At 32.0% G+C, this 27,993-nt stretch overlaps 2 protein-coding genes across 2 annotated transcripts; one reads left to right on the plus strand and one right to left on the minus strand.

The window, feature by feature from the left end:
• Nucleotides 1-83: 83 nt before the first annotated feature.
• LOC140052397 (general transcription factor 3C polypeptide 3-like) lies at nt 84-22,377 on the minus strand. The gene is made up of 19 exons (XM_072098004.1): nt 22,241-22,377; nt 20,750-20,882; nt 20,170-20,226; nt 19,379-19,558; nt 18,933-19,009; nt 15,374-15,488; nt 14,372-14,538; nt 13,794-13,881; nt 13,090-13,237; nt 12,093-12,286; nt 11,120-11,362; nt 6,616-6,786; nt 5,633-5,877; nt 5,060-5,152; nt 4,423-4,524; nt 4,095-4,173; nt 3,185-3,309; nt 2,200-2,287; nt 84-1,013 (listed from the first exon to the last, which is right to left on the minus strand). The coding sequence occupies exons 1-19, from the start codon at nt 22,328-22,330 to the stop codon at nt 835-837; spliced, it is 2,574 nt and encodes an 857-aa protein (XP_071954105.1). The 5' UTR covers nt 22,331-22,377; the 3' UTR covers nt 84-834.
• Nucleotides 22,378-22,409: 32 nt separating this feature from the next.
• Nucleotides 22,410-27,135, plus strand: LOC140052399 (R3H domain-containing protein 4-like). The gene is made up of 7 exons (XM_072098007.1): nt 22,410-22,557; nt 22,968-23,140; nt 23,369-23,487; nt 23,802-23,928; nt 24,709-24,794; nt 25,062-25,203; nt 26,001-27,135. Exons 1-7 carry the CDS (start codon nt 22,505-22,507, stop codon nt 26,108-26,110), a joined length of 810 nt encoding a protein of 269 aa, XP_071954108.1. The 5' UTR covers nt 22,410-22,504; the 3' UTR covers nt 26,111-27,135.
• Nucleotides 27,136-27,993: the final 858 nt, after the last annotated feature.

The following is a 27,993-nucleotide window of genomic DNA, read 5'->3' on the forward strand; positions in this document are numbered from 1 at the left end:
GCTTTTTGTGTGGATTGTTCTGCATTTCAATTTTTCTTTACAAGATTTTTTAGCAAGTGCTACTATATTTACTTATTGTTAGTTCTCCATGTAGGGGTTCTTCTGTAGTCTCCAAAACATACCATCAAAAAATGACACAGAACACAAATAAGTTTGTCAGATTTTATTTAAAAAATATTGCACATTGTATACAATGTTCCTTTGATGTTTACAAAGTATTAAAAGAAAAATTACGATTAACTTTCCTATACAACGGTAATCCATGATTGAATTTGTTTATAAATTATTCATGAATCAAAAGCTGGCCATGCATAATAATTTGTAAAAGACTAAGGCTACTGGTAATTATCAGCTGTTTTGAACGATTGGTAGCCTAGAGGGTGTTGACAGTGTACAGCTCTGTCTACAAAACTAAACTTTACGTTACAAAAAATGTGCCCATATGATGCTATATCACTACAGTTGATTCTCTGATAAACCAGAAACTCTCCCAATGCCAGACTTTTTCCAAAAGGTTCCAAATTCCTTTTTACCATTAAAAACACATTCCGAATACCAGACATATTTGGCCAGCTCAAAGGTGTACAGTATTGAGAGAGTTGACTGTACCATATTATGACCACATGAGCACATCAAACTTTTTTGTCAAACTAGTTTGATAGTGTTTATTTTTTAGTGTGTAGAAGAGATACTAAGAAGGTTACTGTAGGTTAATCATGGAGAGAATGGGAGTGGAGTGAGTTGTTTCGTGAAAAAAACCAAGGAAATTTGTAGGCCTATTTTTTTACATGACATGGTTGTTTTTATTGTTTTAAATCAAAATACTTTATTAAATCACACCACAATATGTGTCATTAAAATGTGGTTTGCAAGATCTTCATTACCACTTGATCTGTATATCAATGATAAATTGAACGCAGCCTCTCTGCGGAGATCAAATGTTTCATCACCTTCGATAGAGGGAGCTGTTTTCAAGGCTTCCTCATAGAAATGAATTGCAAGATGGTACAGACCTGAAAGAAATTAAAAAGATTGTTAAAAGTAACAGTAAACAAAACATTATAATACAGTAATACAGTACCGTAAAACCTCGAAAAGAAGCCCATGGGCTTCTTCTTTTTTTTAGTGCTCTTGGGTGGGCTTCCTTTCGAGATGGGCTTCTTTTCGAGAGTACTTTTGCAAATTGTAGAGGGGGGCTTCTTTTCGAAATGAATGCTGTAAATTTTGTGAATTTCTACTACAATAATGTGACTTTTGAGACATTTTTTCAACCATGAAATTATGTTTAATATACCAATTAAAAAACAATATAAAAAGCAAAAAACAGTCCTATGATTCACCGTCAAATACAATAATTTCGTCATCATCTCAATACAGTATGAGTAGTCTATCTCGAAATGAAGTCCCTACTATCTTGAAAAGAAGCCCAGGGGGCTTCATTTCGAGATGGGCTTCTTTTCGAGAGTACTTTTGCAAACTGTAGAGAGAGACTTCTTTTCGAGATGGGCTTCTTTTCGAGGTTTAAGCCCATGGGCTTCTTTTCGGGGTTTTACGGTATTAGGAAACTCATTTTAGTGTACTATACAGTTGTGACTTTTAGATTTCCACATCCATTATGTCGACTGCTACCCTGACGTCATATTTATGATATGCGCATGCGCATGTCGACTGGCAAATTTGTGCATTTTGCTGTTCGCTCTCTGACATGAGTATTAGTGGACGTATGATGCTATAACACTGCAAAGTTTACAAATATCATGGTGGAGAATGATCTTGCAATGATTTTTTAAGGATGTAGTAAACTACAGTTAAATTATATTTACAAACTGTGACTTATCGATTTATATTTGTTATTTTAAAAAAAGAGTTTAATACTAAAGATTATGGCCTGGATCTTATCACTAGGATGCCAACCTTTGTTCAGAAAATCAAGGATCAAGGCTAGGCCTAATCTACACACTCAGCCTGGCCTTTGCACTTTTACCGGCCCAGTGCGGTGGAATAGCTACACGAGAGCTGCTGGAGATTACAAGGTCAGATTACTTCATACATTCAATGGCACGTCAACATAAATGTCCACTTAATCTAAATGTCCATATATCTGTCGATGAGTAACAGTACACTACGACCCATGTGGATTTTAGCTACGTGCACATTCACTTAAATCTAAAAGTCCTTAGTGTTAAAATAAAAACCTACCAAGGTGATGCATAGCACGACCTATGTTATAACTGGTTTCTTGTATGTTTCCCCTTAACCGTTGATATTCTTTAAAAAATACAACAGCCTGTAAAACATAATATACGAATCAAAATATTTATATTTTGTTCTGGATAAACAAATAATTATATATATTGACAAGATAATGATGATTCTGTTTGCACAGGATTAGCAGTAGTTTTTTTATCCACTCAAAGCTAAAATGCCTATTGCTCACAGGTATGGACCACACAAGCTACTTTCATCTCTCCTTTCAGCAGCCACCAACGACTGGAGCTAAGATAGACCAGAGCTCTTCCCACCTTTCTGAAAGATGTACTAGGTTTTTAAGTGCACACAAGCTAGATGTGTACAATAACTCCAATTTTAAGCTATTACTCGAGAAGGTTGTTCTTGTAGAGTACTTATGCATTTAAAAAAAATTTTTTATTTAATATATTACACAGAAGCGCCTTACAAGGTGGAACCACCTTAGCTTCAAGGTGCCTCAGATTAACAAATACAACATTCTAAAACAAAAAACTAACAGAAACATCAATCAAATCTTCCAGATAATTTATGTTCAAATTCAATTTATTTATTTAATGAATAAAGTTTAATAGTTTAAGTTCAACTATGGTTCAGGAGCCTTGAACCTGTGCCAAATAGGTTGCATTGTCCCTGGTTTAACCACTCAACCATCTATGGATAGATTGTTGGTGGTTATGGTTGAGCATCTTGTGCATGCAAGACAACCCCTTGTGTAAACAGTGAAGCCAGTTTTCCTGTCAATCATTGAGTTGTGCTAAGCTGCGTTGAGTTTAAAATCGATAAAGTTGAAAATATGACTACGATCATGATCAAGCTGCTAATATTTACACACTTTTACGCGATCATTTAAAGTTTCTTGGTTCTCTCGAGCGTTGATGGGACATGTGGACGTGAATTATTACAAAACCAATATTCCGCTTGCCCCTGTGCTTACCTGCATTATTACCATCTGTCTTTTAGTAGGAAACTTTTGACAAGCAATATGTAGAAATGTTAAAGCAATGAACAGGTTGGTCATGTCAGAATCTGGGTTCATCTTGTATCCTCGTACGTATTCACCTTAAAAAACAACAAAAACATATTGATAAAGTTATTATATACAGTAAGGCATTATAGGGTAAGAATCAAGAACGTTTATTTGATTAAAAAAATAAATAAACATAGGCCTAACAAATATTATAATCAAATCAATATCTTTGTTCATTCATAAATAAATAAGCCTGTATAGATGAATAGGCATGATAGGATCAACAGGGGACTCGCATTGTTAAGGAATACCATAGCCACTTTCATTAGGGATATGTATATAACCTTGATATTTCCATGTTTGGTTCTGTTATAGATTACTGTACGCATACTTTTAACTACAGTATACTGTATGTATGTACCTGTTATATTGTTTGAAGTTTGCATGGCGAAATCAAATGTTGATTTGTGGTGTACCGCAAACTTTATATCAATACCTCAAAATATCAATAACCACAAAAGCTCTGTTGCTAATTGCTACTGTGCATATACTGTTATAGTACAATATCTTCAGTAGGCTACTATTAGAGTTAAACCCAGAACCAGAGATTGGTAAAATTCTAACCATGAAGCCACATTATAACTCTGCTTTTCACACATTATTTGGTGGAACAGCAATAGTTCATTTATGAACATGTGCCAGAGACTACATTGATATACCCTTATCTTTAAGTTCTGTCTACACTATCAAACTAGTTTGACAAAAAAAAGTGTGCCCAAATATGGTAGTGATATACCCAAATATGGTAGTGATATGACATCATCATGCCCATATATGGGCACATTTTTTTGATAGTGTAGACAGAGCTTTAGTTTACCTAGAGCATGTTTGTAACTGCCTTTGTAAAATGCATTGTGACCATTTAACAAACTCAATGCAAAACTGTCAGGATATTTCTGAAAGTAAAAACAACATTGTAGTTTAAATATAGAATATGAAACTGTCAAAGCATAAAGCTCTGTCTACACTATCCCATATATGGATCTGATGATGTCATACCACTACCATATTTGGACATACCACTACCATATTTGGGAACATCACATTTTTACAAAATAGTTTAAAAGTGTAGACATAGCTTAAATAAGTAACTATACCATGACAAAAAGCACGACAAAAATTTAAAAAAAGAAACCACACTTTACCCTGATTGTGAGACGAAGACAAAATCGCATGAGAAACTTCATGTCGTGATGTTGCGCCATCATTAAACCTAATAAATTCCAAGACTGATTATTGTAACCATCCTGAAATCGAACAGGATTATAATGGTATTGTTAGATATATACATAGATAAATATAATAATAATATAGCACATTTTTATTGCGCCCTTTTCATGAAAAAACATGCTCAAAGGCGCTTTACATAAAATACATCAAGACAGACAAAAAGTTAGTTATACATAGATACATAACAATATGGATGCAGTTTTAAAATAAATCTATAAAAAAGGTTGTTAAATTTATATATTAATTTATTTATTATTATAAATTCATTACTTTTAAAGATTGAATTAAACAGTAGCTCAAATTCATCATAGGGATCGCAACGGAACACAAGGCAACACACACAGTAACTATAGTAACTACAGTACACTAATCAATTGCTCACTTTTGTAGTACACTAAAGGTTAGTAAGTACACCATTTGATTCCTCTCTCTTTTGTTATGGAGTGGATATCTTTACTTTAATTTATTTAAACATTGAGTACATTGAAAGAATGTTAATGCTAGGATTGCTAGTTCATAGCAATATGTATGTATGAAATAAAACCTATATACCATTCTGCATGTATTTCGCAAATACCAATTTGCTTTTGGATTGAGAAAGTCTCCACTCAGGTATGATGCAAATATCATCATGTGACCAATCTCCTTAAGAAATAATTATAATTCATGTTTTTATAATAGTTATAATAAATTCTTCAGTTGATGCAAGTTTGTGACAAAGTCTATCATTTGATAATAATTTCATTTATGATGAAGGAAAAAGGTTACGTTGAAACTTACCCAACATTTCATGCGATACCATCGCACTTTCTCAAGATTGTAATTTCAGCTTGATTTGCCGACACTAATTATGATAACGCATGAAACGTTGAGTAAGTTTCAACATAACCTTTTTCCTTCACCATAAACAAAATTATTGTAAAATAATATTTGTTGGAAGGAGATGCATTTTTTCAATTTTAGTAAGTCTATTGTAGGTATATGAGTTCATTACTGTGCAACCTCATGATAGACTTTAAGTGTCCATATACTATATACTTGACCTTAAATAAAATTTGAAAAAAAAAATCATGATGGATTGCCTCATTTTTGTTTTTATTATATCAAATTTATTAGTATACTGACCCTTAACTTTTCAGTAAAATTTGATAGACGAGTAGACCACATTGCAGACGACAGCAAATGATGCAACGCCACGTAATCTTTGCAGGCTCCGAGAGCTTCGCAAACTTTCTTGAACAATTCCCACCATACTTCCTTATTAATCAGACTGTCATCCCCAATCAACTCGCATGGTTCACGGTCTGCTTTCACTCGTAATTCACGTTGGTATTTCAACATTCTCTTCTGTTTGCGAGTTGATGATTCAGCTGTGGATATGTTGAACAGTTTAAAAAAAATATTCAAAAAGAATTTTCACTTAAAAACTACCTAAAACCTCTATTAAGGTGACACCTTTGGGACCAAACATAGTGTCTCCTAATAGTGATGTCTTCAATTTCAATTCAATTTTATTTATAAGATACATCATTGTGTAAAACATAAGAGGTTTTTTTTTAAAGTAGAATGCACTTATGCTGGAAAAACTTAAATAAGCCCAGAAGGCTTTAAGACTATAGTTCCACCAGAAAAAAATAATTCAAAAAGTATATATAATAAATGTTTCAAAGGAAGTCAATAAATAAATAAATAAAATTACAAATAAAAAATGAGTTAATAAATAAATAACGAGAAAAAAATTAAGCTACATACAAACAAAAAATATCAAGCTGATACAGTAAATGATTTCTGTAGGATTAAAAATAATGCTACTGTATTGTAATTAAAATTAAATTCAAACTTGATCGAAAAATATGAATAGGGTTGGCTGTAATGTGTTAAAACATATATTTCTCCTCATTCTTTTCACAGGAAAGTGTCCCTGAATAGAGGTGTCAGAATGATGTGAACAAGCCAAAATATGTGTTTATTATTAAAATAGTAATTATTAATATATTATAATTATGGGTTATCATTTGTCATACCAGCAAAGCCAAAATATATGTTTATTATCAAATAGTCATTATTAATATTTAATATAATAATTATGCTTTATTATTTTGCCATACCAGACATCCCTGTGTTATGGTGATGAAACGTATCAGAAAAATAGTGCGCCATCATCTTTAGGGCTTGGTTTGCAAATTCTCGCATGTTTCCTTGCGTGTACAACAACATACACTTCTGATGGATAAGCTGAATATCTTTCTCGGTCGAACATTCTTCTTCCATTTGCGAGTCTATAAACAGCAGAAGGATCATTAGAAAGGAATTGATAAGACAGCCAAACTAAAGCTCTGTCTACACTATCAAACTTTATGTGACAAAAAAATGTGATGTGCCCATATATGGACATGCTGATGTCATCACTACCATATTTGGGCATATCACTACCATATTTGGGCATATCACTACCATATTTGGGCATATCACCACTATATTTGGACACATCATTTTTTAGGTCAAACTAGATAGAGTTAAATCGACTAAATTCCTTGGAGTACATATTGATGAATTTCTCACATATAAGAACCACATCAATGTTACAGCTAGGAAAATATCTCGATATGTAGGCATACTATATAAAGTAAGACATTTTTTACCAACCTATGCTCTCTGGACAATATACAAATCACTCATTGAACCAGTATTAAATTATTGCAACATAATATGGTGTAGCACATTTCCAAGTTATTTAGATGAGTTATTTAAACTCCAGAAAAGGGCATTACGAGCTATAACATGGTCAAAGTTTAATGATTCAATGACTGAATGTTTCTATAAATTTAAACTTCTTAAAATTGCGGATATCAATAAGTACCAAATTGGGCTTTTCATGTATAATGTTACTACTAATCAGGACGTGCGTTTTTCATCGCTCTTTATTAAAAATGGTTCTTACTATAATTATAATACAAGATCTAAAGACAAAATGAGACTCAGAAAACGTAATCGTACTTCTACTAGTTTTACTGTGTCATGTGTGGGACCCAAATTGTGGAATGACTTGAATTACGAACTACAAAGTACCAAATCAATATATATATTTAAATCATTGTTTAAAGAACATTTATTATCATTTTACAAATAATTTTAAAAATTATACTTGTTGCAGGATTTAGCTTTTTTATTATTTATGTTTTAGTTTTTTAGGCTAGTTAGGGACATAGGGGGACACAACTAATCAAGCTCTTTTGAGTTTTTATGTGTTTCCTTTTCATCTTTTTTATGTTCTCATATATTGTTGTTGTATATTTTCATGATAGAGGATGAATAAAGAATATTTGAATTTGAATTTAGTTTGAAAGTGTACACAAACTGTAAACTGATTATCTATATATAAATTTACGTAAGGGCAAAATTCGGTAAATCGCGCCTTACTTCTAGAATTTTCACTCGATGGTATGTAAAGTTGGTTCGTACTTTCGGTACTTATTTTAACCGCCTGATGTAACCCTGTTTACTAATTAAATTGAGTTAGATAATTAGTTATTGACGATTAAAACGAATTTAGGTTCAAAGATTTGCCCCAAATAGGGGTGTTTTCCGATCGTGGTATACACTGTCTAATGGATGTCCATCTTGAAAAATACCCGCCAAAAAAATGCGAGGAGGCTTCGCATTTTTCTATCTCCTCCTACGATAATTGTTTTTAATAGCTGAAAACCGGTTGAACAGCTAGAGTACACCATCATAATGTTGAAGACAGGCCGATTTTCTTTAAAAAATACTATTTTGATAGATTTAATATACGATTATACAAATGTATTGATTTGCGATGAATGGAACATCCCAATCTCTCAGTCTGCCAGAGTTGGTTTAACACAAGTACTGTAGGTAAATTTATGAGCCCTTGGTTTAACACATACGGTAGGTAAATATATGGGCCCTTTGAGAATAAACTTGCAATACTTTGACAATACTGTAAATACCTATTAACTATTTTTCATTTGAATCGAACATTTCTTACTGTGAATGTTCGTACTGTTAGATGTAATATAAAAATATATACAAATAAACTTTATTACTGAGACTGTGGATAGGCTCTACTGTTAGATATACAAATAAACTTTATACTGACAGTTCCTTCTCAACGTTTGTATTAATTAATAATTACCAAAAATATAAACGTCGTAGTGGTGTATCGTGACATGTACTTTAATATTTCAATCGATTATGACAGTGACAATTTTAACAAAGTATTAAATCGCAAATGTTTTAGGCCTACTGTATTTAGAGGTATATTATTTATAGGCCTATAAAACATGAACAAAATATTTCGTTACTCAGTGGATAAAGAATATATTTAAAAATTGTTCCTCTTTGTACCTATCCGCTTTCCCATCCCTCAACCCTAATGTTACATAGCGAGGAGGCTTCGCATTTTCCTATCTCCTCCTACGATAATTGTTTTTAATAGCTGAAAACCGGTTGAACAGCTAGAGTACACCATCATAATGTTGAAGACAGGCCGATTTTCTTTAAAAAAATACTATTTTGATAGATTGCTAGAGTACACCATCATAATGTTGAAGACAGGCCGATTTTCTTTAAAAAATACTATTTTGATAGATTTAATATACGATTATACAAATGTATTGATTTGCGATGAATGGAACATCCAGTAGTTTGGTTTAACACAAGTACTGTAGGTAAATTTATGAGCCCTTGGTTTAACACATACGGTAGGTAAATATATGGGCCCTTGAGAATAAACTTGCAATAGGTTCGGAAAATGTTAAAAACCAATTTCTATTATTTGAATCGGTAAACAGTTTCCATTTATTATACATTGATAATGAAACATGAAATATTCCTATTTATGTCCCTCGAGGTTCATTACAATTTATATTTAGTAGTCCCACGGACTTCATCTTAGCCACTCCCCCGAGTGCTAAGGCCAAATTTATGATACCCTACTTTCTATGTAGTTACAGTTAGTTCTTGACGATAATAATAATACAACGAATTTATACGCGAAAACGTTTCTGTACAAATATGATACCGATTGGCTTTATTTCATTCAACAGCGACCATAATCTCGGCAATTACAGGATAGATAAACTATTTTATTATTGATGTGCTTATAAATTAAGACTCATGTAAACAGCTTGATTACATCATTTTACAGACAAACGAAACTTTTTTAAACCTACTGTTTCAATAACTGAGTATAATACTGTATACGTTTTCATAAGTAAGTGCATATACATTTTCGTGTTTTCATTGACGAGATTGTAATAGTAACTTCAGTAACTATTACAGTACTTATTTATTATACGACACAAGACAATTGTATCTGACAGGTACGTACATTATTCTAAAAAATAAGTCTAGATAGATCCCTTAGGCGTCATAAATCACAGGCCAACAAATCAGTACTCATGACAGAAATTCGACCCAGTTTGGTTCACACAAATGTTTACAGGAAGTTCAACACCACAACCGATGATTTGCCCTAAATATTTAGGTAGACTACAGTTTAATTTTTCACTGAATAGGAGCATGAATTTCCGATTTCCATTTCGCAGAATGTCTAGGTCTATTTATTTAGTTTGGTTCTTATAATATATAAATACAATCAACTTTATTACTGCGGTTCCATCACCACCACCACGTGCTGCCGCCCAATTCCCGTACATACATTTCCATTTCTCCCTAATTTCTTTAATCCACATAAATTAATTGTCCTTTATGGAATCCAGTATTGGTTTTGTTGTCTCTATTTCTGAATACCCCAATTAGGAGGACACTTCCGTTTTTGTTTAGTGTCCCAAAAAAGTCCCCGTCCGTGGATTCTACTGTATTCGAGAACCATCTGTGAGCACCCCTAGATGGTACGCGAGCGAAGCGAGCGTGCCATCTAGTTATTCTAATTTAATGAAATGCCTAAAACATTGGTTAAATGTAAATATCTACACAAAACAGATAAAATTCAAAAGAAGTCCTCCAATAGCAAACAATTACATTATTAAAAGACAACAAATTATCTTCAATAATATTAATACAATAAAGCCCCAACAAAGTGCCCCCCTGATAGGGGTGTCCCATAATTCTGGCTTGTTTAATAATATATATGTTGCTTCTCGTTTACTAGAAAGTGTTCTTTTAATAGAGATTCTACTGTACTGTGTATATACACAAGTATTAATTACTAAACAAAGACACAACAATATAAAAATACTATTAATGTTATTAGATTATTGTATAAAAAAATCTTTAAAACAATCTTTATTGCAATAATACATTTTAAAAAATGTAAAAACTCTAATGGTTACCACCCCTTAATAGGGGTGTCCCATAATTCTGGTCATTTTGCTTAAACTCGTTTGTTTACTAGAAAGTGTTCTTTTAATAGGGATTCTACCGTACTGTATATACACAAGTATTAATTACTAAACAAAGACACATCAATATAAAAATACTATTATTAGATTATTGTATAAAAAAATCTTTATTATAATAAAATAAATAGAATAAAAGAATGTAAAAACTCTAAAGGTTAAAATTATGATTCTGATTTTTACAATTAATTCAAATATTGAAAAAATATAGTAACATTAGATTACATACCATTTGTGAGAACATCAAGCGCCGCCTGTGACCTTCCAAGTTGTTGCTCAATTGCTGAAAGTGCCAAACGAGCATCAACGTGTAATGGGGCTAGTTCCAGAACACGTCTGTATGCACTGGCAGCGTGCTCTTTCTCTTCCAATGCGTTGAGACATTCTGCATATCGCAGCCACACGGCTGCCAGGTTGTAACCATCGCTTTGCACTAATGGCGCTATGATAGGCTTGGCATCTCCATAGTACCCTATAATTAAAAAAATAATAATTCCACCATAAAATTATGGAGTTTCTATATCAGCGAAAACAATAAACAAACTTATAGTAAAAAAATGAATTTAAACCATATTTCACATTAACATAAATAAGGCTACAATATTGAATGTATTCTAATCAATCAAGGGGAGGTATACAAATTATTATTTTTCATTTGATAAAACATATCATGTACAGATATTGCACCTGTTTTACATACAGTTCTGTTTTTTTTCAGAGCAGTGATGTAATTGTTCTAGTTTTTATGTATGTGGTGTACACATACAGTAGGCATAGCAGGCAAGATAACCTAGTAGGATAAAACTATTTTCTTGGTAAATTCAGTCCAATTTCTTGCTGTTATTTGATAAAGAATATGAAATGTATGAGCAAGTCAAAATGGCCGAGCGGCTAAGGCAGGGTCCCATTTATCGTACCCAAAGAGCCAACTCGCTCTTAGTTCTGGTGGTAGAACAAGTCTTATCAGATAGGGACTATAAATTGTAGGTCCAGTGTACACAGTTATAACCCGTGTGCACTTTTGAAGAACCCAGGTCATCATTCGAGATGAGTAGGGGTTTACCCCGGTCTGGTTCACAAAATATCCCTGTATCAGGGGATTACCACCTATCTTATAGAACAGTGATGAATTTACTTATTGGTAATCCTTGGCAACATGTGCCTAAAGACATGAAATAAAAAAAATATAAACAAATATTTACCAACTTCCATATAGGCTTCAGCCACATCCAAAAACAGATCACCAAATTCATCCACTGATTGGTCAAATAAATCTTGCAACACAACCCTTGATGCTTTTACGTATTTCTCATGAATCAAACATACACCAAGTTTTACTCTTAAATCAATTGGTAGCTCTTCTGGAACTTTTACTTCAATAGATGTTACATCGAGTCTATAAAAACAGAGTTTATCTTTAAGATTACTAATGAAACATTTTCTGATAAAATCTATCTAAATTTCACAGAGTAGTTATTTCGAAAATTATGTTTTAAATTTGAAAGTATTTAACAACTATAACCTCATGCGTCATTAATCAAAATGATTGGATTTCATTGATGGAATGTATTATGAATTTCAGAACAAATATTTTAATATTTAGATCAGAATTTCAAAGAGTCTGATAAATAATATATAAGAAGAACATAATAAAGAATGTGATATTAAGCTCTGTCTACACTATCAAACTAGTTTGACAAAAAATATGTGATGTGCCCAAATATGGTAGTGATATTACATCATCATGTCCATATATAGACACATCACATTTTGTTGATAATAAAGTTTGATAGTGTAGACAGGGCTTTAAGCTCTGTCTACACTATCAAACTATGTTGACAAAAAATATGTGATGTGCCCAAATATGGTAGTGATATTCCCAAATATGGTAGTGATAATAAGTTTCTCTTTTATAACAGCACAATTCTCAAGTGATGTGCAACAAAATAAAATAAATATGGACTTATCTTAATCTTAAGACAACATCACATTTTTTTGATAATAAGTTTGATAGTGCAGACAGAGCTTTAGACAAGTTTCTGGCAGAAGATTACAGACACCACTTATGACTAAAGTGTATACTTCCAAATAAAAAAATTAAAATGCCCAATCAATTTCATATCTGTTTTTAACAATAGAAAATGTGTGTATCTTGTGTTTTTACAAAAAATTAAAATTGCACAACTGCCATTAGCTTACCCAGGATCAAACTCAACTTGATCAATTTGTTCGATGAGGGCAGAAGTGTCTCCAGAAATCATCTGTACACCACAGTGATCTGATATCACCTGCAACGCACGCTGGTGTTGCTTTTGGCAAATATGAAGTTCTGCCAACATGTTTACATCTGGTAATATGAATAAAAACATCTTCATGTTTGAATGAAAGTTCATACGTGCTGGTATATAACTAGATTATGTGGTTATTATGAGGATTCAAATTAAGGTATGTTGAATTTAGTAAGCTTGTTTAAATCATTTAATCTATCTTCATGTCGTGAGGTGGTTTCCCGAAAGATCGTAAAATCAAAACGGTACTGGGTATGACCAACTAGCGTTCTTGTCACCAACTAGTCATCCATTCATAGAAGTACTTTTCTTTAGTTTATCTCTATAATTTTTCCATCTCTATACATTTTATTTATTGAACAAATAAAGATTTGATGTTCATTGTTCTTTGATACTTTATTCAAACAGAAAACCTGCCTCATAGAGGTTGAATGATTAATGTAATCACATCTCAAAAAGTCACGGAATATGGCTGCCTCAATCAACCAATTAAGTAAGTTAAGTTACGCCCCCTAATCAGTCACACGCGCACAACTATGCCTCGATGCAGCATGCTGAATGATCAACACAAGAACATATTTTAAAAACTAAAAGAGCAGAAACAAAACTACTAACCTTCGGATGTGATGAGTGACGGATGTTTGCTTACTGCTTTCTCAAATATATTGATTGCTGAGGTTATGTCTTTATTCAAATGACAACTCTAAAATAAAAAAGGGTATCTATTCAACCTTTCAACACTAAACCAATATATATGATACTGTACAGCTGGCATTGTGGAAATATGTTTAGACTATATATTAGAAACCATTATTGATTTTACATTAAAATCACATTTATTTATCTGACAGAACATACAGTACACTTTCATTCCAGAGGCACAAATAAACTGGTGATCTATATGATCAAAAATAATTAAATAGAAATATAAAAATTACAAAACCTAATTCATACACATTACCTATAAAAAATAAAGTTAGAATAAATAGACTAGTAGTCGGGTTCTATTTAATATCTAGATATATTGTAGCAAAATATCAGGATTTAAAGCTATGTCTACAATATCAAACTGTATGTGATGTGCCCATATATGGACATGATGTCATATCACTACCATATTTGGGCACATCACACCTATTTTGTCAAACTAGTTTGATAGTGTAGACAGAGCTTAACAAAAGCAAATACTTTACCCTAGCCATATCTCTCGCTATGTTTAAACACTGCTCCCCCTTATTTTCTGGTAGTAGAGTTACGATTCTATGGTAGGATTCTATTGCTCTCTTATGTTCACCACATTTCTCATACAACTTTGCACGTTGAAATATAAGACCAATGTTCTGTTGGTTTTGCTTCAACGCTAATGATGTAAATTAAATATAATTAGGAATAGCAGATCTATTACAAGGATTTGTAATGTATTTGGCTGTTACTATAATAGCACAACAAACTTTATTTCAATTTAGGATATACAGTACAGTCAAATCTCACAAAATACCAGACTCTCTGAAAACCAGAAACTCTCCCAATGCCAGATTTCTCTCAAGGTTCAAAAGGTCCCAAATTAATTTTTATCATTAAAAATACATTCCGAATACCAGACTTTCCTGAAAATCAGACATATTTGGCCAGCCCAAAGGTGTCCGGTATCAGGAGAGTTGACTGTATAATTTATTTTAATATTTAAGTGGAAAAAGTATTTTAAAAATCAACGTTACTGCATATAGACTGGTACATAGGTAAGGGAGTAAAAACAAATTATATTCTGTGGCAGAAATTAAATACCTGCGTGTGTGGCGCAGTGTGTTGGAAGTTTTGACTACTGATCGTGAGATCAAGGTACGAATCAAACTCTCGTCGCATTGCTTGTATCCTTAGGCAAGATACTTTACTATGTTTGCCTCTCTCCACCCAGGTGTATAAAATGGGAACCCGGTTAGATCAAGACACAACTTTGCACTGATTACTACCTGTATTATGGGAGTATGTTTCCATACGTGTTTGATCCCAAAAAATTACTGGGGTAATAATGTTCAGCGCTTAGAGGTTTCACAACATAGGAGCTATATAATTTCAGGACATTATTATTATATATCTGATCATTTATGATTACTTTCTTAAATGGAGTATTACTACGTCGTTTAGCTAACTTTGTTTTTAATCGATGACAGTAGAACAATGTGTGGTTTACTTACCAGTAGTATAGCAATTAATAGCTTGTTTAATACTATTCTGTTCAAGACACATCTCTGCTAGTTTGACCCATTCGTCTGTATCTTTAGGATTTAGATGAGCTGCTATTAATAAAAACTAAAATTGAAAAAAATCAAAAAACACAAATTACTATTTTTTTCAATCGATTTATTGAATTGATTGAAGTTTATATTTATACTGGGTAACCTCTTCAGTCAAAGACTGGTTTCCCAGAGGGCCCAGTTGGTGATCAGTGGCTGTGATGTACTAATACACCCGGGTAACCCCCTACTCGTCTCGAAAGATGTACTAGGTTCTTTAAAGTGCACACGAGCTAGATGTGTACACTGGACCTACGGTTTATAGTCCTTATCCGAGAAGACTTGTTCTACCACCAGAACCATGGAGTGAGTGAGCCTCGAACCCCTGCCGATGTTATGGCTACGTAATTACGGTTCCACTGTCTTAACCGCTCGGCCACTATGTCTGTTACAGTAGTTTAACTCCCTGATCTGTGTAGATTGAAATAAGCTGCTATGGATAGAAATGTTTTATTCATTTTAACCATGGAGGAATTATTTAGATGTTAATAAGATTATTCAAATAATTCCAATTTCTGTATTCATCCCTTACATTACAATGAAATGTCTTCCGCAAAAATACTTGTGCAAATCAGATGCACGGTTTTGCCATTTTTGGGATTTGGATTGTCCAGTAACTATTTAATAACAATTACAATATCACTTTGCCAAGTGATATCAATACATAAAGGAATACAGGAAGAGCATCGTTAAGGCCCAGTTACACTAGGATTAGATCAATGATAAATAGATAAGCATACAATTTTCTTACATAAAAAAAGAACTACTATTATAGGGTAACCATTTATTGTATCTTTGATAAAAATATCATTTTTCAAAATCCAATCAAATGAAAACCTGATCCATAAGAACAATAATAATTATTTTCACCAAAGACACAATAAATGGTTATCCTATAGAGTATCACGGTGCTGATGTCACGACGGTAGGTGGCGTTGCGTAGTTGCTAGCGCAACCAAAAATGCATTCAGCCTGCCTGAGTGACTCTCCAAGATCACCAATGGTTTGGAATAGGCTTATTGAAGTAGTCATTTTAAAACTTAATAATTTTCAATAAAAACAAACAAAAATTTCAAAAGATCACTAAATATTTGTTTTAATAATCTATTTATATTCAACTACAGGGCAATTCCACGGTGACGGAATTACACATTTTCCATAATTTTACATTTTAATTCCTTGTATCTTTTTTAGTTTAAGGCAGATTTCAAAACAAGTTTAATAGTTTAATAGCTAGTAAAAAAAAATTAAAAAACCAACCATATTTTTTTATAATATCATAAAACATATACCGTGACGGAATTTCGCCGAAAAACCACCTCATTTCTACCCCTAAACATTTCATTAAAACTCTGTGAATTGTACTGAAAATTTAAAAAATTAATACATTAAATTTAGCCATTATTTAATGTAGTATTGAACATAAGTTTTTATTTAAAAAAAAAAAAGTTTCAGTTTTTGATATATAGTAATAATTTGACACATGGTCCGGTGACGGAATTACAGTGACGGAATTACCTCTGAAATTGAAATCTGCAGACCATCTTTAAATTTATTTAATAAGGGTTTCTGAATAATTTTAATGGCAAAACACAATATATTAAGAAAAAACAGTCTTACAAAATTGTTGCAATGTTAAAAAAAAAACATTATTTCATTTGATCTAATGGTTCTAAAAACAGATATTAATATCACAAAAATATGAACTTATTTTGTTTTAATATATGGATTATATAGAGTATTTTGAATTAGAAATATTACTAAATATAATATTGAACACATACCAATATCTGATAAGAATAAAATTACATTTTCTATTATTGTATTGTGATATTTAGGTGAAATATGAATATGATTACGGAATTATACAGTTGAATTAATGTTATTTACATGTTTAAGTTAACAGTGACTATTGACCGTATTCCAAAAAAACATTTTATCCCATAGCTCTGTGGAAGTGGTTCTTTAAAGTGATACCTTTCTTTAGAGTCCATCAATGGTGCTGGGAGTACAGATACAATTTGATCTCTATTAATTATCCCATAAGACCCAACCAAGTCTTTAACAACAAAAATCTTCCCTTCTTTATCAAACTTATATAAATGAATAATGTTAAGTTCTGGTTTGTCTTTAGGAATGTCATCAACTATTGCAACATAGTTAAAAAATGTCTTGCTTCTTTCTATGGTATATTTGATAAGAACAAAATCTCCTTTCTGTGCGTTTATAGGTTCATTTGTTTCATTTAAAAAGAATTGTTTATTCCGTATGGGAGTTGTTCTTTCTGTACAATGGGAATTATTCTGAGAGTGCAAGTGAGTCATATGAATAAGTTTTAGTTATGAGAAAAGTCTGGAAGTTATGTAATAACTTGTTCTGTACATTGGACATTGTTCGCATTCAATTAATGGCAGGTGTGATAAATAACAAAATAAATTATTAGAGTTCCTAGGCCTGAGAAAAAAATCGAATAAAAGAAGCCATAGATCCATAATAATAAACAACCACATAAACTTTGTACACATTTTGCTGGTAGCTGTGTTCATGCTAAGAAAAAGTTGCTTAAAAAATGGTTTTGCATCAATACTATGTTAAATAATAGTGTTGTGGAATTACGTAATTCCGCAACCAATGATTTGTGACGGAATTTCAGTTTTAAAACTTCAATAACTTAAGAAATAAAAAAAATAAAAAACAATAATTATCATAATATAATGTCTATACTCTTGCTTGATTTGCATTAGTCTTGATTTTTTACAGAAGTTATTATTTTATAAGAAATCCTAAAAAAAAACACTTTTTTGTGTCGGAATTACAAAATATGATACATTATTATTTTTTTTTTAAATAACATGGATTTTAACTTTTTACACCACTCTGATTATTTATTACTGAAGCTAAAAAAGGTCATACATTTCTCATTTTCATTACATTTTTAGGTATCAATTTTTGAATCAAATTTTCCATATCATATCAAGGTGCTAATTTTTTTTTTTTCATATAACCTAATTCTCTATAAAATAATCTTTAATTTGATACCAAATATAGTTTGATTGGTTTAATTTGAAAAAATGGAAAAAAATCCTCTGCACTATGGAATTGCCCTACAGTTTAAGTTAAAAAAAATCAAGCTAAGATACATAATTTGATAGAAATACAGATCTTTTCTGTTCAACCAGGGAGATGTACATCTCCCTGGTTCAACATAGTAGCGCTGAACGAGTTTTTTGGTTGTCTAGCAACCATGCAGCACCCTCTATCGTTGTGACGTCACACCGTGATACTCTATAGTTCTAGAATGAAAAACGTCTAGTTTTTTTTTTTTTAATAAGAAAGATGAATGTTTATCTATTTATAATCAATTGTTATGTTCTAGTAAGTGTAAATGGGCCTTTAACTTATATATTGGGAAATGTATTGATCAAACCATGGAGGAAATTTCCTCCATGATCAAACATACCTGTAAAGCTTTCTCATTATCTCCTTGGTCTTCATACATCATGCCAAGTAGTTGATACGGTTCATAGCTTCTTGGAGCTAAAAAAAGTTTTTATTCTATAGCTATGTCTACACTATCAAAGTGATTAAAAAGTGTGATGTGCCCTAAATGTGGTAATGATATGATATCATCACTCACATACAGTTTGATAGTGTAGACCCGGCCTTAACCATTTTTCTTCTTTCATTTTCAAAAAATATGTGCCTATATATGGACATGATGATATAGTATCACTACCATGTTTGTCTACACTTAGATAGTGTAGACTGAGCTTTACCTTCTTGAAGATAAAGTTATGCTTGAATACTTAAAATCTTCCAGTAGCTTAAAAGTCAAACTTGTTTGACTACAAATGATATTCTAAATCTCTTAAGTCGTATGTCAAGAAAGAAACAATAAATACTCACCTTCTCGTATTATCTCCAAGCACATTTTGATAGCATCTTCCCTGGCTCCACGTGCAAAACACAAGTTAGCCTCTCCCATCAATCCTCTGAGTGTTTTAGGCAAGCGATTAAAATGCCGTTTTTTACCTGTTTTGCGTTTCTCCTTTTCCATTTCCAGCTCAATCTCAAATGCATCATCCCCTGTGGAACATACAGAACATGCCAGTTTTTACTAGTAGAAAGTTAGGTGAAATTCTTAAATCTAAGGGAAGAAAACCTATGATTGTAAATCAGCAATGCGTTGTATATAAATTTCAATGTGGTTTCTGCGATGCAAACTATGTCGGCTATACTTGTCGGCACCTTTATCAACGTATTGATGAACACAGTAAAGGCACCATAGGAGAGCATTTAAAGCAACATAATATAAGTCCTATTGAAACTTTTAATCATTTCAGGATATTGTCTAATATAAGTGCAAATCCAAATTTGATGTTTAATTAAGGAAATTTTCTGGATCAAAGAACTGAAACCTACACTTAATAAACAAAGCAATTCAGTCAAAGCTAACTTGTTTATTAATTAAGATGGAGGAGCTTAATAACTAAAGTTCTTAGAATTGTAGGCCTTCTTTGTTGTTAATTAACCAATTAATTAGTATTTCCTGTCACCCTTTGGTGTTTGTTATCTTTATATAATTCAATCACTTGATCTTGAAAATGGTTCCATGATGGTTCCGAAACGTTGATCTTCTTGTTTTTTGTCATTAAATTTTATTGTAAAATGAAATTGTTTGAACAAAATTTACATACCTGGTGCACCAAGAGAAATACTCGCCCCAATCATTGCCGATGTAGATGCTTCTTCACCTACAAAATGATATTGGTATTACTATTAGTACAAATAAAATAATACATTAATACTGTAATGTTTTTTTGCTAAGAGCGAGTGGGGGGGGGGGGGGGGGGTGAGAGGGAGATCCCTGCATTATAATTTACCCTGATTTTTTGGGTGTACAAACCTAACTAGTAAAATGAACCCAACTACAGTACTGTAGCAATATAGCACATTTTGGCAAATTAATTAATTCTGCAAAAAGTTAGATTTACGGAAATTGGGAAGTAAAATTTTAAAAATAAGTTGAAATAACATTAATTTTGACATCGTTACAATTATGAAAAATGTATTAGCAAACTGCACTTTAAGATACACAAATATTTATTTTCCCTTCAGTTTCAGTACATTTGATTACACATCATACATAATATTGCTAGGATGAGAATATACAGCTCAACACTGACAGGATGAATAGATGTGATACTAAATATTGTTTTGTATATTCTTATCTTTTGAATTATTAATAAGTTATATTATTTTAAAATTCTATTTTACCGATAAGATTGGTTGATGTCATTGGTTCTTCAAATTCTTCATCGCTACTGGCAACATCATGTTGCAGCTCCGGTTCTCTGATATCTGTTGTCTCATCTTCCAATTTGTCAACATCTTCAAGTAATTCTGTCAACTACAAATTTTTTAATAACTTTGCATTTTGATGTTCACACCCCTGACATTTAAATGTATCATTATAAATAAATTATAAAATGCAAGTATTCATTTAATTAAGTATAAATGAAAGTTACAGTTACAGTTACTGTCACGACAAATATGGTCCGGGGCCAAAATCGGTCCGGCCGGATCAGTTTTTGCTCTAAAGTTGTGGCCAAAAGCAGTCCGCCACTGCCAAAATTGGTCCAGGTTTTTCTTCTGTCGGTTTTAATTGAATTACTAGGCCTATGATGCTGTTTTAAGTTGTTTATGGCTAGAAAAATATCCCATGATATTATAAGTAAGTTATCTTGTCGGATAAATACTATAAATAAATGTATTTTATCTAAAAACATGACTTAGGTGTTCACTCATATTTCAGCCTGCCACACACTCACATGAACGGGTATGAGACGCTGATATTGCCAGCCAGATTTTATTTTATGATTGAGACCTTTTTCCTTGCTCAGCCTAATCAATATTGGATAATTGTTTTATAATGATTGTACTGAATTGATATTGATTGATTAACCATAAATTAGTAATAAATTAAATTGTTTTTAACATCATGGGGAAACGAAGATGTTAAAAAAACAAAAGGGATTAAAAACAGGCAGAGAATTAATTGTACACAAAAAACCTAAAAATTAGTACTAATTATTGATGAGTTACTACTAATAGTAATAATGATGATAAAAAAAACAGGCTTAATTTATATAAATAAAATAACAAATAAAACTCTGTAGTTTTCAATATAATGACTAATCATGGCCTTTTTAAATGATATATACATTATGACTCATTTTGCGCACCATATATTTGCAAGATCGGACCATATTTGGCGGCCAAAAACAGTCCTACTACCCGGACCGATTTTATTTATTTGGCCGCCAAAACTGGTCCGGCCGGACAGGTTTTGGCAGCCATAAATGGACCCCCGGACTGATTTTGGCAGCCAAAACTGGTCCGCCGGACCGATTTTGGCCCGGACTGATTTTGGTGTGACATTATCATTACCACACAAGAGATGATAAATTAGATTTTTTTTTAAATAGGCCTTGCTAGCCTTAATATATATAACAAATGCAGTGAGCCGGCTAGGTGTAGACGTGCGCCGAAGTGCATAGTAGTGAACTGTCTGGGCTAGGCCTACACTCTCGACTTCGACCTAGGTCCAGCCAGGCAGGCCTCCTATCCTCCTAGAAGTACACTCTCGGCTCGGCGGCAGAGCTTGGCCTAGCTTTAGACACTACACAGTGACACAAGGAGAATGATTTTTACAATAAAAATCTATTTCAGCAATACTCTAACATAATAGGCACCATATCATTATACCTTCTGTCCATCAGACCACTGTTCAAAAGAGATTTCACCCCGTAAATACTTCAATAATTCACCTTCGTCAACCAATTCATAACGAGACATGTTTTCTCTAACGCCAGAAAAGTTTACTAACTATTGAGGGCGTTTCACAGCCGAGCGGGATTATTTTTCATTCAGAGGTCAACCCGCCCGATTGAGTCAAAATAACAAAAACATTGCATAAGAATCTGCAAGATTTTATATGAAATATTGCTTTTAATTGAACTATTTATAAAGATGGGTGTTGTTAAAGAGCAAGACAATAAAGACGTTTACTGTCAGAGTGAAAAGTGAATAGAATTTGTTTATAACACTGATAAGTTGTTGTGTAGGCTAGTTAATTAAGCCCCTCGGAATCGGATTGATCGTCGTCACCACTGCACCTAGTTTTGACGTGTCGACTGTAAACAAAACAGTGAAAGTGACCTCTCTCTTAATTAACAAATATGTCAGTTCTTCAGCTGTCATTCATATTCTAGATTTTGACAAAATCAGAAAATATCAAATTAAAAAAGCCAGGGATACTGTAGTTTTCTAGGCTTAATATGCCCAGGTTTAATACTAATAGGCCTATTTCTATATAGGTAGGCCTAGACTAGATAAACAAAAGTTTTTTGTTTAAACTATATTTAATAATAAAATATTAATTAATATTATTATTTTTCCTACTATATTAATTATTTTTGCTTTATTAATTCAGATCGAATGCTGGCGGAATGGTAATTCCAACTGAACTTGATGATACAGAATTGAAAACAACTTCAAGAAAAAGAATTCCCAAAAAGAGCACTCGGGCACCCTGTCCGATGACGTTTATGAAGCGTTCAGGGCGTAAAGCACCGGGATCAAAAAACTCAAGACGTTACGAAAACAGTAAGAAGTGAAATCAGAATTGTTATAAAGATATAAAGATAATGAATAGCTTAGGCCTATGACTGACATTATATGTCCATATATGGGCATATCACATTTTTTTTAAACACATACAGTTTAATACTATAGTGTAGACAAAGCTGTATACAGTACTGATGATTTTATTTCCAAACAAAAAAGTTAAATCTCTGATGTTTAATAATTAAACCCAATTTTTTTTTTTTAAAGCTTGTTTTCTCCTGGACTTGGTTGACAATGATGAAGTTAATGAAATAACAGCTCAGGATTTCTTGAATTCAAATCAAACAGCATTTGAACTTCTCTTTGCTGAGCAAGAAAACATGAAAGTAAATGAATTTGATTTAATACTGTTTAATGAATTGTTTAAATCTCACAGTATACTTTTGAATTGTTGTTTAACAATATTATATTACTATTTGTACCAGTCAATATTTTATTACTATTTGTACCAGTCAATATTGTATTACTATTTGTTTACCACAGTCAATATTTTATTACTATTTGTACCAGTCAATATTTTATTACTATTTATACCAGTCTATATTTTATTATAATTTGTGCCAGTCAATATTTTTTTACGATTTCAGTATATCAGTCACAATTATATTTTGAAATAACTTCTACTTAAACTTGTTTGTAGATCTGGAATGACTTTATAAATCGTACTGAAGAAGATCAAGACGCCTACCTCAAAAACTTGGAAGAAAAGAAAGTTGAAATTAAAAAGAACTGCGAGCCTGTAATGGACGACACCGATGCTAGAATTGGTAAATGAGAATGATATTATTGACTGTATTTGTATTATATTCTATTATTAGTTTTTATTGTGCCATCATTTCCTATTTTAAAATTTAAAATATGTGTAAAATAAATACAGCTACATAGCCCTTCTATTTATAGCCCTTTAGAGAATTGGTTCCAGTTTGTTTGCTCTGAAAAGCAACAAATAGGTGTTTAGATTATGTCAAATCCAACAAGCTACAATAATAGAGAATTTTTGTTTTGCGACGACCGACCAAAATATGTCATGTTAATACAATGTATGCATACAGGGATATTGGGACGTGAATCCTCGCTCCTCACCTTCATAAAGTTTTGATGATTTCTAGGTCCAATTGACTTGACCTAGTTAGGTCGTTGGTCGTAGAAAATTGAAAGCTTTCTAATGATGACCTGTAGTTGACACAGGTGATTTCTGTACTAAAAAATTTGATTTAACTATAGTTACTGTTAGTTGTTACATATATTATAAGTAGAAAAAAAAATTTCATTTACTAATATTCACAGTGTGTGTTTTTATTATTTAATAATACCACTCGATGTAGGAAATCATTTGTCCACAACTCTATTCATGTTTCCATCTCAACATTTCAAAGATAGTTTGTTTACTTATTTTCTACTGTATATAGTTTTAATGTATTGTATTGATATTTTTAATGTTTTATATATTGTATGTATTTTTAAGCATTTAAGGAAAACCAATTTCATGTTCGCCTGGTTGTGTTCATGACAATAAAGATTTATCTTATCTTATCTTAATTATGTAGAACATCCAGCTTTTGATGCTGATGAATGCTATAAGCGTATAAGTTCTCGGTTTAGGAACATGTTGCGTCGTCGACATCCTCCTAAGGTATTATCTTCATTCATTATTCATTTTCATACTAACTACTTTAGTGCTTTTCACCCAGTCAACAGATTATTTAAAAACTGTTAATGTTTTTATTAATTATGTACAATGTTAACAGAAATGTTGACAATGATGAGTGACCTATGGCCTTTTATCTCATAGTGCCAATTCATGCATACTTAATGTTGAATAACACAAAATTCTTTGTAATAATCTAATGACTCTTGAACATTGGATTCAATATAATAATATTTTTGTAACTTTTTTTAGGGAACATTAGAACATTTAGAAGGAGAATTAGTCTGCTGGTTTTCAGACGATCCTTGTTCAGTTTACATATCATGTATTGGTAACAGCTTTGAGAGGTTGCTACTACACGCCTTATCACAGTACTTAGATCTACAATCATCAAGTAAGTCACAACATTGTTCAAATCTCTGCTATTTTTAATTCATTTTAAAGCTATGTTAGAGAGTGTAGTTAGCTTGTTTTGGATTGTATTTGTTTGTTTGTTTCTTCATCATACAAATTTTCCCACTGCATGTATCCACACACATGGTGTATCAAACTTGTTCTGGGGAAGTTTAAAATATTCCTTTTTAACACTATACTATAGAGTTCTGCAGTTTGACGCCACAACGATAGAGGGCGCCGCTAACCAACCAAGAAATGCGTTGAACACTACTATGTTGATAAACTTTATAGATCTGTATTTCTATCAAATTATGTATCTTAGCTTGATTTTTTTTTAACTTAACTGATGTCAGCACCCGAGAACTCTATGTGGGAAGGGGTTGTATCAGAAAGAATCAACTTTACTGGGAAGGTTTTAAGGTATTAGAATCACCAATAGTAAGAGGTTGAGGGTTCAGGAAAGTAATGGAGTATCAATATTATTAAAATTGTACTGGGAATGTTTTAAAATACGTTTAAAAATGTTCTCGAAGGGATGGGAGTATTGGGATGTGACCAGAACTTAAACTGGGAAAGTTTTAAACTACTGTTGGTGGGGTAGAGAGAGAAGTACAGGAATAGCTCAGGTCCAAATATTATATAGGTTTGGTTTCTGAGCATATATAGAGTGACTTTTCAACTCGACAGCTGAGTAGTTGTGTTGTGTCAATATGAAAACGAAGTGTTATGTTATAGTGTACTACACAGTAATGAAAACAATGGAATGTTTTATACTATTTTCCTTTTATTTTTTAGGTTTTAATCAGGGAAGTAAACGACATACAAAAGTTGAAAATGATAAAGAGTACTTCAGCCCGCCAAGAATACCATTATCTCAGTATCTTGACACCCACTGCAAAACTTAATGCCTCAAACCTAATACTGTAAACACTTTCAATTTTGGGTGTGTGAAAATAGATGTGTTTTAATTAAAAGCATTGGATAATTTACTGATGGAATGTGTGAGATTTTAATTTAAACTTAGCAAAATAAAAGCTATATTTCAAGTGTTTACAGTGGTATATATTAATTCATTTTTTTCAAGAATAATGAAGTATTTAAAGGGATTTTGCATTTAAATTTTAAGAGATTTTAGAGTAGTTTTAAACATGTGCAGAAAAATTAAGGAAGAAATTAACTGTATAATTTATAACCTTAAAAATTGTATAGTCAATTGTCTGTATTATTGCTTTATGGAAAGTTTTAATTATATGAAGAGTGCATTTTTTTTCAATTGTAATGTGGAGGTAATTGATTTATTTATTAAAATTTTTTTATTTTGACAATACATTTTTATACTGTTTTGACAGTAAATTTCATATTGGAATTTTAAATATAATTTAATACTCTTTAAACTTTAAATGTCATGTAGTATGAAAACGAATTTCTAATAAAATTATTTTTCCAAACTTGATGTATTTTAACTATAAACTTTAGAACTTTATTTTGCACAAAACAAAATCTTTTTTCATACACTGCCCATGCTTGAATTGGTAAGTTTAATTACCGCCTTATTTAAAAAAATTCAGGAAAGTAATCCAGTACAGCACAAAATTCCATGCGCACACTTAATGTTAATTAAAATAAACAATAATTAGAAATAATATTTATTTACTATATATGGCTTTATATTTTCCTAAAAAATAACTCTGGTAAAGTGTTTGTATTTTTTAAAATGAAAATGTAATTAACTATATTTAACCATAAATTAATATAGTTTTGTATGTAAATTAATGTTATGTGAATTATTGATATAATAATACTGTTTAATTACATGTCCTGTATGTTCACTGTACAGGTATTACATAGTTAGTGTTATTGTAATGTAGCTGTTGTAAGTTGCATTGTTATGGAGCTTATTGTATTGAATAAAATGGATGTAATAACTTTATATATTTCTGTACGATGTGTCGCCGCCAACAATCTGAGTTGAGAAAATATTCCATATACATGGCTGCAGTCGCGTGCTCAAGTTAGTGTTAACCGACCGACCGACATAGTGAGCTGTAGAGTCGCGTTCCACGTTACTAAAAAGGTTATTTTCAGAAGTTACGAAATATTAAATACTACTACTGTATCTGATGACTTTTACAATTTTCGATATATCTTCTATTGTTTCTCTTGTATCAACATTGAGAAGGTCACATACCCGGCTCAGGGTCTGAGGTCTGACCTGACATCTTCCCAAAAATAAACGAGACCAGTCTGCATTTTACCATAGAGATATAATATCTCTTAGGATTTTACCAATAACATTGTAGGGACTTAAAAGCACATAAAATAAAGAAAATAGCATTAGACAGAACACTTTGGAGCAACTTTACAGCAGAAATAAGCAGAGCGGTCGAGGCGGAAAAGTCAGAAGGCTATTCGGCGGAACGGCGCACAGTGGGCCAGATTCAATTCAAAGTGTGCCAAAAGTCTAAAATGGTAAATGTGGCAATCCAAACTTGTTAAATGTCATGCAGTATCAAAACCGTTGCTTTTTTTCTAGAAAATAAAACAGCGAATTTATCAAACCTTTTGTTTTTGCTAATTTTAAATAAAATGTTATAGTTTCTTCCAGTTTCCATTGTTACAAGACACTATTAAAATTTACCAAATATAAAATTGTTAGTGGATTTATAAATTTAAGATATCTTCTTCCTAATACAATATTAAACAAAAATTGGATTGCCACATTTACCATTTTGGACTTAGTTGGCACACTTTGAATTGATTCTGGCCCACTGTGCGCCGTTAATAAATA

The sequence above is a fragment of the Antedon mediterranea genome, chromosome 6 (assembly GCF_964355755.1).
Source record: "Antedon mediterranea chromosome 6, ecAntMedi1.1, whole genome shotgun sequence".
In the NCBI taxonomy this organism is placed as follows: domain Eukaryota; kingdom Metazoa; phylum Echinodermata; class Crinoidea; order Comatulida; family Antedonidae; genus Antedon; species Antedon mediterranea.

Bases quoted from the DNA above. Each gene is read 5' to 3' on its own strand.
- LOC140052397 (XM_072098004.1), bottom strand. From the start codon at position 22,330: ATGTCTCGTTATGAATTGGTTGACGAAGGTGAATTATTGAAGTATTTA. The intron at 19,010-19,378 runs GTGAGTATTTAT...AACTTTTTTTAG, and splicing joins CTTGGAGATAATACGAGAAG to CTCCAAGAAGCTATGAACCG. The intron at 1,014-2,199 runs GTAGGTTTTTAT...AATTTCTTTCAG, and splicing joins TCGTGCTATGCATCACCTTG to GTCTGTACCATCTTGCAATT.
- LOC140052399 (XM_072098007.1), top strand. From the start codon at position 22,505: ATGGGTGTTGTTAAAGAGCAAGACAATAAAGACGTTTACTGTCAGAGT. The intron at 22,558-22,967 runs GTGAATAGAATT...TTATTAATTCAG, and splicing joins GTTTACTGTCAGAGTGAAAA to ATCGAATGCTGGCGGAATGG. The intron at 24,795-25,061 runs GTATTATCTTCA...AACTTTTTTTAG, and splicing joins GTCGTCGACATCCTCCTAAG to GGAACATTAGAACATTTAGA.